The 17030-nt window shown below is 37.9% G+C and overlaps 1 protein-coding gene across 1 annotated transcript; it reads right to left on the bottom strand.

The window, feature by feature from the left end:
- Nucleotides 1-456: 456 nt before the first annotated feature.
- Nucleotides 457-1395, bottom strand: LOC128055223 (putative olfactory receptor 2B8). Its single transcript, XM_052647638.1, has one exon. It carries the CDS (start codon nt 1393-1395, stop codon nt 457-459), a length of 939 nt encoding a protein of 312 aa, XP_052503598.1.
- Between the last annotated feature and the right edge of the window lie 15635 nt (nt 1396-17030).

Here is a 17030-nt window from a genome sequence, read left to right on the forward strand (position 1 = left end):
TTGCCACCCCATGAACTGTAATCTATCAGGCTCCTCTGTCCACAGGATTTTCCAGGCAATAGTACTGGAGTGGATTGCCATTTCCTTCTCCAGCGGATCTTCCCGGCCCAGGGATCAAACCCAGATCTCTGGCATTGTAGACAGACGCTTTACTGTCTGAGACACCAGGGAAGTCCTCCAATGTACCCATTTGCACTCCCAATGTACCCAAATGGGAGTGCAAATAAAAAATCCTTGGAGCTGTTAAAACAGTAACTACAAAGCAGATGCTGTCAGAACACTGAATCAGCATCTCTGGAAGTTGAAATGAATACAAAAACTTATTCATCGGGAATGAAGGAAACAAATTCCCTGCAGAGTTGCCAAAGGAAATTTTAGATAACTCATGGGGCATACATATATATCTGAATAGTTCTGCCATTCAAAGTCCTTCTGTTAAACTGTCCTCCTCACCCATCATCTGGAGTCACAGTCGTTCCAAAGCACCTTCTTCATCGCTCCCTTCACATCCCTGTTCCTCAGCGTATATATGAGGGGGTTGGTCATGGGGATAATGACAGTGTAGAAGAGAGACATGAACTTGTCCTGATCCTGGGAGTCGCTGCTACTGGGCTGAAAATACACAGAGATGGCTGTGCCAAAGAACAGGGAGACCACCATGAGGTGGGACCCACACGTGCCAAATGCTTTTCTCTGCCCTGCAGTGGACTTTATTCTTAAGACTGCCCTGACAATCCGACCATAGGACAACATGATTAATGAAACAGGTGTGAGAAGAATGATGACACTGCCAAAGAAGGTCATATACACATTCATAGTGGTATCAACACAGGCAAGTTTGAGAAAAGGAGGGATCTCACAAAGGAAGTGGTCTAATTTATTTCTCCCACAAAGTGGTAAAAGGAAGATGAGCACTGTCTGCAACAAGGAATTGGCAAAACCAATGATCCATGAAGCAGAAGCCATCAGGGCACACAGACGGGGGTGCATGATTACTGTGTAGTGAAGGGGCCTGCAAACAGCCGCATAGCGGTCAAATGCCATAACTCCTAGGAGAACACACTCTGTACATCCCAAACCCAGAGAGATGAACATTTGAACTACACAACCACCAAAGGAGATGGATTTGTCTGCTCCACTGAGATTAACCAGGAACTGGGGAACGATGCTGGTGGTGTAGCATATATCCAAAAAGCTCAGGTTAGAGAGGAAAAAGTACATTGGGGTGTGAAGACGTGGGTCCAAGTAGGACAATGCAATGATGGTTGTGTTTCCCAGCAAAGTGAAGATGTAAAAGATCAAAAGAATTGCCAAGAGGACGAGCTCAAGTTGAGGCCTGTCAGAGAAGCCTAGTAGGATAAACCCAGTGAAAGAACTTCCATTTTTCTGTTCCATTTTTTCCTAGCACAAGGCTCCTGTCAAAGCAAGCATTTAACAATTTATAAAAGCTATTTTCCAAAGAAGAACAGGGTTAAAGAGGAAAATCTATCATGTTCAAAGGTATGGCCACACGATTTTATATATAACTATTTGAATAAATCATGTACCCATTGAAATTGATATATCTTAATTCAATTAGTTCTATACTATTCACAAAAAGTTATATATTGATATTTAATACAAGAAAATAATAAAATACTAAGACCAAACAATGAACCTTGGTTTGCATCAACCATAGATACAACATGTCTTTCAGATTGAGAGTAATAGGATTGAAGTACAATAATTATATATGTACATTTTAGAGAAATTGGAAGTAAGGAAAATCAAGGCAGAATGATTAGAAAGAGTAAGAAAGATGTAGACAGAGGGAGAAAGTTTATTTTAAATATGTATCTCATAATTCTGCACAACTGTATGTGTACATATCTCACATGTAATTGAATAATACAAAAAAATCTCTAAAATGCATTCAGATATAGCATTTTATAAGCTAGAACATACTTATACAAAAGATTATATTACATTTGAAGTATCACTAAGAGTGCTGCATGTAAACATTTTGGCAGAATTGTTGTCTCTCTATTCCTAATACATTATATTTGTGAATGCTATACCCCAATCTTTTTGTGTAGTAGTAAAAAATAAACTGTTGAGAATTTGAAAATATTACCATTCAATTATAGTGCTTAATGCTTGCCCTTGAGATAACTAAAATTACTACACCAATTTAACAAAAACTCCAAAACTTTATTCACTGTGCATAGTCAGTTCATGGGCTTTTCTGATGACTCACCAGTAAAGAACCTGCCTGCCAATGCAGGAGATACAGGAAATGTGGGCTCAGTCCCTGCATTGGGAAGATACACTGGAGAAGAAAATGGCAACCCACTCTAGTACAGAGAAACTGGTGGGCTACAGTCCATGGAGTCATAAAGACTCAGACATGACTTAGTGACTAAACAACAAAAATAGTCAGTTCACAGCAGAAGTTCAAAACTCAGTGATCATCACTTACCTCTTCTTTATGTTGATTTCATTTTCATGTATTACTAGCAACTAAAAGCCTGGAATTCCTAAAGAAATAAGATTATGCACTATCAACATTTTAATCAAGATAAATATTTTTTAAGATATTCAATTGTGTAATCTGTGCACAAAGTGTAATGGTTTCAACACTCCCTATGATAAATAATTAGATAAATATATACAAACACAGATGCACTGCCAATGCAATGACAGGTCAAAGATAGGATGTAAAACTAAAAGTGTTAATAATATGAGGGAAGATATAAAGAGAAGTACACTTTGGTATTATAAAAATCTAAAACATCCATTTACATTAGGTTAATTTTACATATGCACCTTTCTGGGAGCTATCTTGAAACATTACTTACATCAAACCAAATGCAACACCAGCCCTAAGGTTAGCTGATTACCATATTCATCACTATTACCATATTCATAACTATTTATTATTACATAGACATGATCATTGGTATTCCCTGGTGGCTCAGATGGTAAAGAGTCTGCCTGCAATGCGGGAGACCTCAGTTTGATCCCTGGGTCGGTAAGATCCCCTGGAGAAGGAAATGGCAACCCACTCCAGTATTCTTGCCTGGAAAATCCCATGGACAGAGAAGCCTGGTGGGCTACAGTCCAAAGGGTCGAAAAGAGTTGGACACAACTGACCGACTTCACTTTCACTTTTTCATGATCATACATTAACTTAAGCAACATAAGAAAGTATATAATTCAGTTCTATTGCATTCAAATGATTAGGCACATAGTGCATTTTTAATTCTTCTAAGGCTTTCAAAATTTGAATCTGAATTGGGTGTAGACCTGCTGCTGTGTGAAAGAAATTGATACAATATTGTCATAAAATAAATGTTAATAAAAACTGAGTAAAGGAAAAAGTGTGAAAGTGTTACTCACTCAGTCATGTCCAACTCTTTGTGACCCCGTGGACTGTAGCCCGCCAGATTCCTCTGTCTTTGGGATTCTCCAGGCAAGAATACTGGAGTAGGTTGCTGTGCACCCCTCCAGGGAATTTTCCTGGCCCAGGGATTGAATCCACATTTCTACTCACATTTCTTTTGTCTCCTGCATTGGCAGGCAGGTTCTTCACCACTAGCGCCACCTGGGAAGCCTATTAATGAAGGAAAGGTGAAGGGGAAGGTGAAGGTGAAGTCGTTCAGTCGTGTCCAACTCTTTGAGACCCCATGGACTGTAACCTACTAGGCTTCTCCATCCATGGGATTCTCCAGGCAAGAATACTGGAATGGATTGCCATTTGCTTCTCCAGGGGATCTTCCCAACCCACGGATCAAACCCGGGTCTCCCACATTGCAGGTCAACGCTTTAACCTCTGAGCCAGTAAGAGCCAAATGTACAAGCAGAGAAACCTTTACAAAAGGCAGAGAAACCAGAGATCAAATTGCCAATATTAGTTGGATCATAAAAAAGCAAGGAAATTCCCCCCAAATTCTACTTCTGCTTCACTGACTATATTAAAGCCTTTGACTGTTGGACCACAACAAACTGTGGAAAATTCTTAAAGAGATGGGAATACCAGACCACCTAACCTGTCTTCTGAGAACCTGTATGCAGGTTTCATACAAGAAGCAACAGTTAGAACCAGACATGGAATATGGACTGGTTCAAAATTGGGAAAGGAGTACATCATGCCTCTGTATTGTTATCCTGCTTATTTAACTTATATACAGAGTACATCATGTGAAATGCCAGGCTGAATGGCTCACAAGCTGGAATCAAGACTGATTGGAGAAACACTGACCACCTCAGATACTCAGATGATACCGTCCTGATGGCAGAAAGTGAAGAGAAACTAAAGCACCTCTTGATGAATGTGAAAAAGAAGAGTGAAAAAGCTGGCTTAAAACTTAACATTCAAAAAACTTAAGATCATGGCATCTGGGCCCATCACTTCATGGCAAATAGATGAGGAAAAAAGTGGAAACAAATGACAGATTTTATTTTCTTGGGCTCCAAAATCACTACAGATGGTGACTGCAGCCATGAAATTAAAAGACTCTTTCTCCTTGAAAGAAAAGCTGTGACAAACTTAGATAGCGTATTAAAAGCAGAGACATCACTTTACCAACAAAGGTCCATACACTCAGAGCTATGGTTTTTTCCAGTAGTCATGTATGGATGTGAGAATTGAACAATAAAGAAGGCTGAGCGCCAAAGAATTGATGCTTTTGAATTGTGGTGCTGGAGAGGACTCTTGAGAGTCCCTTAGATTGCAAGGAGATCCAACCAGTCAATCCTAAAGGAAATCAACACTGAATGTTCACTGGAAGGACTGATGCTCATGCTGAAGCTCCAATACTTTCGCCACCTGATGCGAAGAGCCAACTCATTGGAAAATACCCTGATTTTGGGAAAGACTGAGCACAGGAGGAGAAGGTATCAACAGAGGAAGAGATGGTTGGATGGCATCATTGACTCAATGGGCATGAACTTGAGATGGTGAAAGACAGGGAAGCCTGGCATGCTGCAATTCCTGGGGTTGCAAAGTCCAACATGACTGAGCAACTGAACAACAACCGCAGAGAGTCAAATGAAAGAAGAGGAAGTGGTGGAGGGGCCCTGGGGAATATTCCTTCATCGATGGCATAAATATCCTCAATGTCCCATAATTTAGTGGTAAGGACAGAAAAAAAAATCAGATAGTTTGAAATATAAAAAGTACACATAATAGAAATTTAATACATCATGTATGAGAAGGATTAAGCTAATCTAACTTAACACTCAACACAGAACAGTATGGAAGAGCACTAGTTCACACACCTCCAAAAACAATACTTAATTAAAAATTCTCACATTTAAAGTTTGAAAAATCAAAGTATCCAAAATTTGAAGGCTGGAAAGATATGCTACTTATAGCTAAGAATGCTGGAATTCCCTGGTGGTGGAGTGGTGAAGAGTCTGCCATGCAATGTAAAGGACACAGGTTTGATCCTCGGTCAAGGAAGATCCCACATGAGCAGGACAACTATGATTCCACATACGCAGGGCAGCTATACCCATCCACTGCAACTACTGTCTCCTGCACCGCAACTACTGAAGCTCGTGCACCTAGAGTCTGTGCTCCACAACAAGAGAAGACAACACAGTGAGAAGCCGGCGCACCACAGCTAGAGAGTAGCCTCTGCTTGCTGTAACTGGAGAAAGCCTGTAAGCAGCAACCAAGATCCAATGCAGTCAAAAATTAAATGAGTAAATAAAGAAATATTTTTGAAAATAATAATAATAATGCCAACACTGTTGGTATCGTTGATTGTTTGATATGCACTACAACTTTTACATGCATAATCTCAACTATCTCCAAAAAAATGTTTGACATTTATTACTGTTACCCTTCTATATTTGAAGAGATAGATTAAAGTGGTTAAGCAGCTTAGCCAAGATTATTAAAATCCTAAATTTGTAAACAAAAACTAGGCCTCCTTGATATCAAAGCTTGTGTTTTTAGCAAACACATTGCTTTATTGCCAGACATGAATATATTAAAATTCAGAGGACACCACTGCAGATGGCAGGGTTTATAGTTTCATAAGATTTCATTCTTCCTTTGATTTCTTATAAGAATGTGATCTGTGGTATTCACAACAGAAGTTTATATAGAAAAAAATTTATAACAGAATTATAAAATTTTGAGTCTAAATGTGCAATGACAGGATATATTCCCTGACTCACACCTGCTCAGAAGGGCAAATACAACCTATGGTTCAGTCTCATGAACATATATACAAATACTGACACATTCATCCTGGATGAACTGCTGGAAAATTTTTCTAAATGTGCCTAATAAAGGAAGTATTCACCAAAGCGAAGGGCAAATATAAAATGTTAATTCATCAAAGGAAAACACCAATACAAAAATGGACCAGTGTAATAAAATGATAATATATTTTATCATCATATCGATAAGGACCAGAAAGGCAGTTGATAAAAGATAAAATCCTATCAAGATGAAGTTGTTCAAACCATTTGCAATTATACAGAATAATATTCATTTATTAGAAAAGGGATGCTGAATGACCAGGTATCTGACAGGTCTAAAAATCAATGATTTTAGACTGAAAAATTTAATGTCAGATAACAAACAAAAACAACACCAACTAAAACAGAAAAAAAGAATGTAATTTCTTTGTATGTTACAAATGATTCCAGTCCAAGTGGGGATTACACTGGAAGGTAATTAAGATACCAATGTCATATTTGCTTCTTTAAATATATTTTCTCTAAAGAAATTCAGGAAGTTGTCCCTTCCTGAGGACACCAGATATGGGAAACTTCAAGGTGCAAGATGCATCATTGCAATGATCTCAAGAGTACATTCTGCTGGCCTGGGTCACACCAATCCCTTGCTCCTTTCCTACTCAGCACCCACCCTTCCTAAAGCTGTTTGCACCACCATAGAAGGCAATGTTCCAAAGTAAGGAATATTATTTGGCTGAGGTTAAGTGGGGAATTTTTATCTCCTTCCTACCACATTTAAGGAATTCTGCTTTTTAATTGGGAATTATCATCTAGTTAAAATACATATCGACAGACCTAACACAATAAGGAATACTGATATGTATGAGACAAACTGCATAAATAATAAAAACTAGAAATATTAAGCACATTCATCCTAGCTACAGGAACAACAAATACTATCCTTGGTAACCATCATGATATGACATGAAATAGGCAAATTCTGCTATACAAGCTACATATCAATAAATACTTGGATATAAAAGTGAAATAAATGAAAAAATCAAAGTATATGTATGTATATATAGAAAATATTAAGTAGGTAAAATTGAACAGATTCTACAAAATAAAGATGACATCTTACATAACAATTATTTTTTAAAGAATATAATAGAAATTATATGTCACAAGAACACAATTCTACTATACTAATTAAGAGAAGAGACATCAAATGAGAAAGATTAAATACTTAATACAGACACATATCAGTGCTAGAGGTATATTTACAATTACAATAACTGTATATTACTGACACATAATATAACTAAAATTTTAGTGGAAGCAGTATTTCAAGAAAACTAGCTGCTTGCTGTGCAAACCAAACATTTTAAAGACAAAAGATCTCAAGATAATGTCTCTTTAAGAGATCTCAAATCATGCAACATTCACTGATAAATTTAAAGTTCAAACTCTGCCCTATCCAGTTCCTCAAGGAATCCTGAAAAGGTGCAGACAAAATCCCTGCAACCTCAGAGCCATAACTGAATCACCTTTGCCTTAATAATCCTTCTGTCTCAGCTTAACTCCAATACATTAGGACTGGTCCCTAATGGCAGCGAAGGACTTATAAATGAGGAGCAAGTGGATCTATCATGGTATCAGAAATAACAGTTCTAATCAATATGGACAACATTTGGCCAGGTTGAGAAGGAGAGGCTGAAGTAGGAATTCCTTTGCAAGCTGTTTATTGATCGAATGTTCTCAGGATAAAGAGAATCAAAGAGCAAAATAGAGCGGACAATGCTGCTAAGCAAGGATGTGATCGCAAATGGAACAGCATAAGCCTGGTCCCAGAGAAAGATGGAATATGACTCTCCAACAGAACTATCTGCTGATAGAAAGTATTCTGTCTTCACTAATACAATCACTGCTACCCACATGTTGCTGACTGAACATTTCAAGGGTGGCAGCTAAGGAACTGAAGTTTAAATTTAATTCAGGTTAATTTAAATACCTAGTCATTTAAATGTGACTGTTTACTAGTATACAGAATAACAAGCTGTTGAGCATGCATTGTGTCAGATGTAGCGCCACTTGACCCAAAGGTGGTCTTTTACATATCCCAAGGATCTGTCATTGACTGCAAGCTGCCCCAACCAAGTTCAGGAGACCTCCTGGTAATGTGTCTCCCATTCAACTGATGGCAATTTTCAGAAGAAGAAATGGGCTCTGAAGCTATCGATCAATACTCATGACAAATATGGTGTGGACCAGTGCACCCACCAGCCAGTAGAAAAGATCTGAACTGGACACCAAAAGCATTCATACAAAACCTAGAGTCCATTCATACAAAATGTAGAGTTCATTCATAAGTGTGTACAAGGATGAAAGGACAGTCGCCAGTATACAATACACATCACCTCAGTGCGAGGCCATCAAAAAAATTGTCATTTGCCTTATTCACCAATAAATTAAACATTCAGATCACCTTTTCTGGTCCACGTTTCTCCTCTCAAATTGGTATTTCTCCTCAGTTGAAGAATGATCGTTTTTCATTAACAATAAATTCAAAAATGCATTGACACAATAACCACGAAATGGACATTCACTGTTGTAACTGTCAAACTAGCATTTGGAAGATTACTTAAGTTCATTTCTTTGAGAAAATGAACATTTTAAAACTACAGATATTAACAATATACTTTAAAAAACATTCTGCAATTTCACAGCAAATAGGAGCTGAGGAAAAAATGAAAGTGTACAGTCTAATATGTTCACATTCACATATATGCTATTATTCAATTACTGAAGGACATGTTTTATGACAGCCAAATATCCTGAATTAAAATTGTTTCATATATCCATATTGAGACACAACAAATATACTAAAATAGGGTGAAATGCCTAGGAACACAAAGTTGGCTTCCATAAGGAACACTTAAGTTTAGTTCTTAAATTTGGTGAATTTCTATAGGTGTTTCTGTTTCTTTTGCCAACTTAACATGTATGTTACTCAATTTAGCCTTTAAGGAACACTTGCAACTGAAAACAAACTAACTTACCAATTCCTAAAGTACCACAGAGATTGAGTTCTTGTCCTCTCAGTCTTATTCCCCTTATGTGAGTGTCCTATGCTCGTTCCCTATGTCATTTCCAGTTCCTGCCTTTAATACAGTACTGGACATTGGAACTTGTGTATATAGACTAAGGACGCAGGTTGTATGAAATGGGTATACCAGTTGACTCTACTAACTTGGAATTGGAAAGTCCTTAAATTTCCTTAAGCAAGAAGATGCTTTCTCTTGATAACTTCAAATACCTTCACACGATACTGAAGATCAGCATTGTGTCTAGCTGGTAGGATGACATACAAAGGCAATTTCAAACTCTCAAGATTCCTTCTGAACATAATGTCTTGGCTCTATGATGGAGAGCTCATTATGAAAGCATGAGATTGGTATGAAACTGCAGTAAAACTGGTCTGGTGAAAACTGTTTACCTGACTGAAGTCTCTGTGGAATGTATGTCCTGTACTGTTAATTAGCTGATGTTGCCTAGCTGCCCAGAGATGACAATCCTCAGAGAAAATGAATATCAAGGAGAATGCAAGAGGATACCTAATCTGCCTCTTTTATAATTTCTCATAATTGACAGAGGTCAGATAATTCCCTTGACTTCCCAGTTACCTTAACTCTCCTCATTTAATGTTTTAGATATTTTACTAAACACTTGAGATTATTTTTATGCAATTGCAAAAATAATTATCCATATATAAATAAGAACTCATTCAGTTACTTAATTTTAAAAGTAAATTAATTTTTATCTAATATTCATAACCAACTTTTAAGGAATCACAGAGTTCCAATTAGGCAGTTCCTATCTAATCTTAAAGGTAAATATATTAAAGGTCAACCACCACATTTTACTCCCAAACTTCTAATATGGCTGAGGAAAAACTACCAGTCCTCTATGACATTGTTCAAATTCTATCTGAAAGTTGTAATGATTTACATAAACAAACAGAAATATTATTGACTTTTTAAAATTTATTTATTTTAATTGGACGCTAATTACTTTACAATATTGTATTGGTTCTGCCACACATCAACATGAATCCGCCACGGGCACACATGTGTTCCCCATCCTGAACCCCCCTCCCACCTCCCTCCCCGTACCCTCCCTCCAGGTAATGAAATTTCTATGGCTTAAGTTCAACTCGATTTTGCATTTATTTCCACATGACTGAGTTAAACAAGATAGCTATAATTGTTAAAGTAAACTGAAGGAAACTTGATGGGTATTGTGTGTTTTGAAGTTTGAAGATCAACTAATTTCAAAACAACTTATATACTTGACTATACAGGCAAAAGGCAGGAACAGTTAGCATCTGTCCATGGAAAGCTTTGGCCATAGCCATCAAAAGCAGCTTCAAAAAACACAAAATCTCTTTTCCCCACTGGAACACATTTTCTTCCAGAGTAATAGACAACTTCTAATTAGTAGTATAAGCTATCTCAGGGAAAGCTATTTAGGTTTGAAGTATCTTAGTTTTTATATGTCATTAATCAGACAAGTATACAGATCTTCTGTAACTAATTTACTTGCTACCACCAAGCATTTCCCATAGAACCACAAAATACATTTTTTTTAAAATAACATTCTACACATAGGGAGAAATTATCTTTTCCTTAAAATACTCTTAGAGTAGAATTTTCTCAGTAATCTCTCTATGAGTTAAATCCCATTGTAATATTTACAAGGAGGGCGAGTAAAGATTAGTATTGCATAGGGTGTCCAGAGATGGACGGAATTACAGACCTGCAATTAACATTTTTTCCCATTTCCATCTTGGAAAAATAATGTTGGATAATAACTTGACATTATCTAGAATGTGATGTGGATGTGATGGAATATGGAAGTAAAGTCCGATGCTGAAAAGAGCAATATTGCACAGGAACCTGGAATGTTAGGTCCATGAATCAAGGCAAATTGGAAGTGGTCAAACAGGAGATGGCAAGAGTTAACATCAAAATTTTAGGAATCAGCGAACTAAAATGGACTGGAATTGGTGAATTTAACTCAGATGACCATTATATCTACTACTGTGAGCAAGAACCCCTTAGAAGAAATGGAGCAGCCATCAGAGTCAACAAAAGAGTGCAAAATGCAGTACTTGGATGCAATCTCAAAAATGACAGAATGATCTCTGTTCACTTCCAAGGCAAACCATTCAATGTCACAGTAATCCAAGTCTATGTCCCAAGCAGTAATGCTGAAGAAGCTGAAGTTGAACGGTTCTATAAAGACCTACAAGACCTTCAAGAACTAACACCCAAAAAAGATGTCCTTTTCATTATAGGGGACTGGAATGCAAAAGGAGGAAGTCAAGAGAAGCAGACAAATTAGGCCTTGGAGTACAACATGAAGCAGGTCAAAGACTAACAGAGTTTTGCCAAGAGAATGCACTGGTCATAACAAACACCCTCTTCCAACAACACAAGAGGAGACTCTACACATGGGCATCACCAGATGGTCAATACTGAAATCAGATTGACTATACTCTTTGCAGCCAAAGATGGAGAATCTCTATACAGTTAGCAAAACCAAGACCAGGAGCTGACTATGGCTCAGATCATGAACTCCTTATTGCCAAATTCAGACTTAAATTGAAGAAAGGGAAAACCACCAGACCATTCAGGTAAGTTCAGTTCAGTCGCTCAGACATGTCTGACTCTTTGCTGTTCCATGGACAGCAGCGTGCTGGGCCTCCCTGTCCATCACCAACTCCAGGAGTTCACTCAAACTCATGTGCATTGAGTCGGTGATGCCATCCAACCATCTCATCCTCTGTAGTCCCCTTCTCCTCTGCCTTCAGTCTTTCCCAGCATCAGGGTTTTTTCAAATGTGGGTTCTTCGTATCAGGTGGCCAAAGTTTTGGAGTTTCAGCTTCAATATCAGTCCTTCAAGTGAACACTCGGGACTGATTTTCTTTAGGATGGACTGTCTGGATCTCCTTGCAGTCCAAGGGACTCTCAAGAGTCTTCTTCAACACCACAGTTCAAAAGCATCAATTCTTCAGCACTCAGCCTTCTTTATAGTCCAACTCTCACATCCATACATGACTACTGGAAAAACCATAGCCTTGACTAGATGGACTTCTGTTGGCAAAGTAATGTTTCTGCTTTTTAATATGCTGTCTAGGTTGGTCATACCTTTTCTTCCAAGAAGTAAGTGTCTTTTACTTTCACGGCTGCATTCACCATCTGCAGTGATTTTGGAGTCCCCCAAAATAAAGTCTGCCACTGTTTCCCCATCTATTTGCCATGAAGTGATGGGACCGGATGCCATGATCTTAGTTTTCTGAATGTTGACCTTTAAGCCAACTTTTTCACTCTTCTCTTTCACTTTCATCAAGAAGCTCCTTAGTTCCTCTTCACTTTCTGCCATAAGGGTGGTATCATCTGCATATCTGAGGTTATTGATATTTCTCCCAGCAGTCTTGATTCCAGCTTGTACTTCATCCAGCCCAGCTTTTCTCATGATGTATTCTGCGTATAAGTTAAATAAGCACAGTGACAATATACAGCTTTGACATAGTCCTTTTCCAATTTGGAACCAGTCTATTGTTCCATGTCCAGTTCTAACTGTTGCTTCTTGACATGCATACAGATTTTCAGGAGGCCAGTCAGGTGGTCTGGTATTCCCATCTCTTTCAGAATTTTCCACAGCTTGTTGTGATCCACACAGTCAAAGGCTTTGGCATAGCCAAAAAAGCAAAAGTAGATATTTTTCTGGAACTTTCTTGCCTTTTCCATGATCCAGCAGATGTTGGCACTGTTGATCTCTGGTTCCTCTGCCTTTTCTAAAACCAGCTTGAATATCTGGAAGTTCACGGTTCACTTATTGTTAAAGTCTGGCTTGAAGAATTTTGAGCATTACTTCGCTAGCATGTGAGATGAGTGAAATTGTGCAGTAGTTTGAATATTCCCTGGCATTGCCTTTCTTAAGGACTGGAATGAAAACTGACCTTTTCCAGACCATTTAGATATGACCTAAATCAAATCCCTTATGATTATACAGTGGACATGACAAATAGATTCAATGGATTAGATCTGATATAGACAGAGTGCCTGAAGAATTATGGATGGACGTTTGTGACATTGTACAAGATCAAGACCACCCCAAGAAAAAGATATGCAAAAAGGTAAATTGGTTGTCTGACAAACCTTACAAATAGCTGTGAAAAGAAGAGAAGCTAAAGGCAAAGGAGAAAAGGAAAGATATACCCATTTGAATCAGAGTTCCAAAGAATAACAAGGAGAGATAAGAAAGCCTTCCTCAGTGATCAGTGCAAAGAAATAGAGGAAGATAATAGAATGGGAAAGACTAGAGACCTCTTCAAGAAAATTAGAGATACTAAGGGAACATTTCATGCAAAACTGAGCACAATAAAAGACAGAAATGGTATGGACCTAACAGAATCAGAAGATATTAAGAAGAGGTGGCAAGAATACACAGAAGAACTGTACAAAAAAGATCTTTATGACCCAGATAATCACGATGGTGTGATCACTCACCAAGAGCCAGACATCCTGGAATGTGAAGTTAAGTGGGCCTTAGGAAGCATCACTACGAACAAAGCTAGTGGAGGTGATAGAATTCCAGACGAACTATTTCAAATCCTAAAAGATGATGCTGTGAAAGTGCTGCACTCAATATTCCAGCAAATATGGAAAACTCAGGTAGTGGCCACAGGACTGGAAAAGGTCAGTTTTCATTCCAATCCTTAAGAAAGGCAATGCCAAAGAATGTTCAAACTACTGCACAATTTCACTCATCTCACATGCTAGCAAAGTAATGCTCAAAATTCTTCAAGCCAGACTTTAACAATAAGTGAACCGTGAACTTCCAGATATTCAAGCTGGTTTTAGAAAAGGCAGAGGAACCAGAGATCAACAGTGCCAACATCTGCTGGATCATGGAAAAGGCAAGAAAGTTCCAGAAAAATATCTACTTTTGCTTTTTGGGCTATGCCAAAGCCTTTGACTGTGTGGATCACAACAAGCTGTGGAAAATTCTGAAAGAGATGGGAATACCAGACCACCTGACTGGCCTCCTGAAAATCTGTATGCATGTCAAGAAGCAACAGTTAGAACTGGACATGGAACAATAGACTGGTTCCAAATTGGAAAAGGACTATGTCAAAGCTGTATATTGTCACTGTGCTTATTTAACTTATACGCAGAATACATCATGAGAAAAGCTGGGCTGGATGAAGTACAAGCTGGAATCAAGACTGCTGGGAGAAATATCAATAACCTCAGATATGCAGATGATACCACCCTTATGGCAGAAAGTGAAGAGGAACTAAGGAGCTTCTTGATGAAAGTGAAAGAGAAGAGTGAAAAAGTTGGCTTAAAGGTCAACATTCAGAAAACTAAGATCATGGCATCCGGTCCCATCACTTCATGGCAAATAGGTGGGGAAACAATTTAAAAAGTCAGAGACTTTATTTTGGGGGACTCCAAAATCACTGTGGATGGTCATTTCAGCCACGAAATAGAAGACACTTGGTCCTTGGAAGATCACCAGTCTAGGTTTGAGCCAGGATACAGGATGCTTGGGGCTTGTGCACTGGGATGACCCAGAGAGATGGTATGGGGAGGGAGATGAGAGGGGGGTTCAGGATTGGGGACACGTGTACACCTGTGGCAGATTCATGCTGATGTATGGCAAAACCAATACAGTACTGTAAAGTAAAATAAAGTAAAAATTTAAAAATATTTTAAAAAAAGAAAGAAAACAAAAAAGAAAGAAAGAAAGAAAAGCTATGACCAACCTAGATAGCATATTAAAAAGCAGAGACATGACATTACCAACAAAGGTCCATCTAGTCAAAGCTATGATTTTTCCAGTAGTCAGGTATGGATGTGAGAGTTGGACTATAAAGAATGTTGAGGGCTGAAGAATTGATGCTTTGGAACTGTGGTGTTGGAGAAGACTCTTGAGAGTCCCTTGGACTGCAAGGAGATCCAACCAGTCCATCCTAAAGGAAATCAGCCCTGAATATTCATTGGAAGGACTGATGTTGAAGCTGAAGCTACAATACTTTGGCCACCTGATGTGAAGAACTCACTCATTTGAAAAGACCCTGATGCTGGGAAAGATTGAAGGTGGGAGGAGAAGGGGACCATAGAGGATGAGATGTTTGGATGGCATCACCAACGAGATGGACATGAGATTGAGTAGGCTCTGGGAATTGGTGATGGACAGGAAAGCCTGGCTTGCTGCAATCCATGGGGTCACAAAGAGTCCGCTGAGTAACCGAACTGAACTGAAAAATGCTTATTTGCAATTACATGCATTTTTCCTATGCTATTTTTTAAAATTCTTATTTTATATTGGAATATATTACACTGAAAGCGTAATCTATTTTTTTAATCTACAATTGAGTACTCATCCAAATAAAAAGCATTGGTCTGTTAAAGACTCTGTTAAGAGGGAAATAAGCTACAAACTGGAAGAAAACATTTTCAAGCTACTTATCATACAAAACACTCATGTAGAATATACAAACAACTCTCAAAATTCTGCAATAAGAAAACAACTCAATTAAAAAACACTTGAGCAGATAACTCAGCAATCCAAATACACAAACGGTAAATAAGCACATGAAAAGATGTTTAGCATCACTAACCATCAGGAAAACACATATTAAGATCATTAAGAGTACCTACTTACTAGAACAACCAAGATGAAAAATATGGGAAAAATATCAAATGTTGGCTTCATTGTGGAAAAACTGAATCATTCATACATTTCTAATGAGAATATAAAATGATACATCTACTTTATAAAAGAGCTAGGATGTTTCTTTAAAAAACCAAATATACACTTGCCATAGAGCCTGCTTTTGGGCATTTATGACAGAGGAAAAAAAATTTATTCCACACAAAAACCTGTGCACAATTATTCATAGCAGTTTTATCTGTAACAGGAAAAAGCTGAAAATAACTAAAATATTCTAAACAAATACTGGTATATCCAAACTATGAAATACTACTTGGCAATAAAAAAGGAATAAGCTGTTAATACAGACAACATCTTCAATGAATCTCAAAGGTATTATGTTGAATGGAAATAAGTCTATCTTAATAGGTTAAATATTATATGATCCCAGCTTTATCCCATCCACAAAATGACAAAACAATAGAGATGGGGATCAAGTTAGTGGTGCCCAGGAGTGAGGGATGATTATGGAGAGTGCAGGGGAGGAGAGGGAGGGAGTGTAACTATAAAGGGGTGTCACAAAGATGTGAGTAGTCATGGGTTCATTCCATATTTTGATCATGATTGCAGCTACAGGAATCTACATGTAAAAAAAATTACATGGAACTCTATATATATGTTGTACCAATGTCAGTTTCCTAGCTTTTAAATTGTATTATAGTTATATAATGTATAACCATTGGGGGAAAGGTCAAAGGTAACCAAGACCTCTCTATACTATCTTTAAACCTTTCTGTTAATCTGCAACTATTGCAAAATAAAAAGTTTTTTTAAAGGACTTGAATAGAACAAGAACTAGAGAATGAGAAAAAGAGGGACAGAGAAACACAAAGCAAAACAAAAATGGCAACAAGAGAGAGGAGAGAGGAAGCTGCTCAAAAGGCTAGAAGGTTCCTGTTCACTCATGACATACAGACTTCAGATCTCCCTTCCTTCTTCAGTGGGCACACTGACTCTGCAATTATACACAGAAAACTGCTTCTAAAAGAAATGTAGAAAAGCTGGGTGAATCCTACACACAGAAAAACCCCACACTAAAATCATTAGGAGATAAAAAAGTAAATCATTAA

Source organism: Budorcas taxicolor, chromosome 11 (genome assembly GCF_023091745.1).
Source record: "Budorcas taxicolor isolate Tak-1 chromosome 11, Takin1.1, whole genome shotgun sequence".
NCBI lineage: Eukaryota > Metazoa > Chordata > Mammalia > Artiodactyla > Bovidae > Budorcas > Budorcas taxicolor.

What these genes read in the sequence shown, in the direction of transcription:
- LOC128055223 (XM_052647638.1), bottom strand. Translation starts at nt 1,395, where the DNA reads ATGGAACAGAAAAATGGAAGTTCTTTCACTGGGTTTATCCTACTAGGC.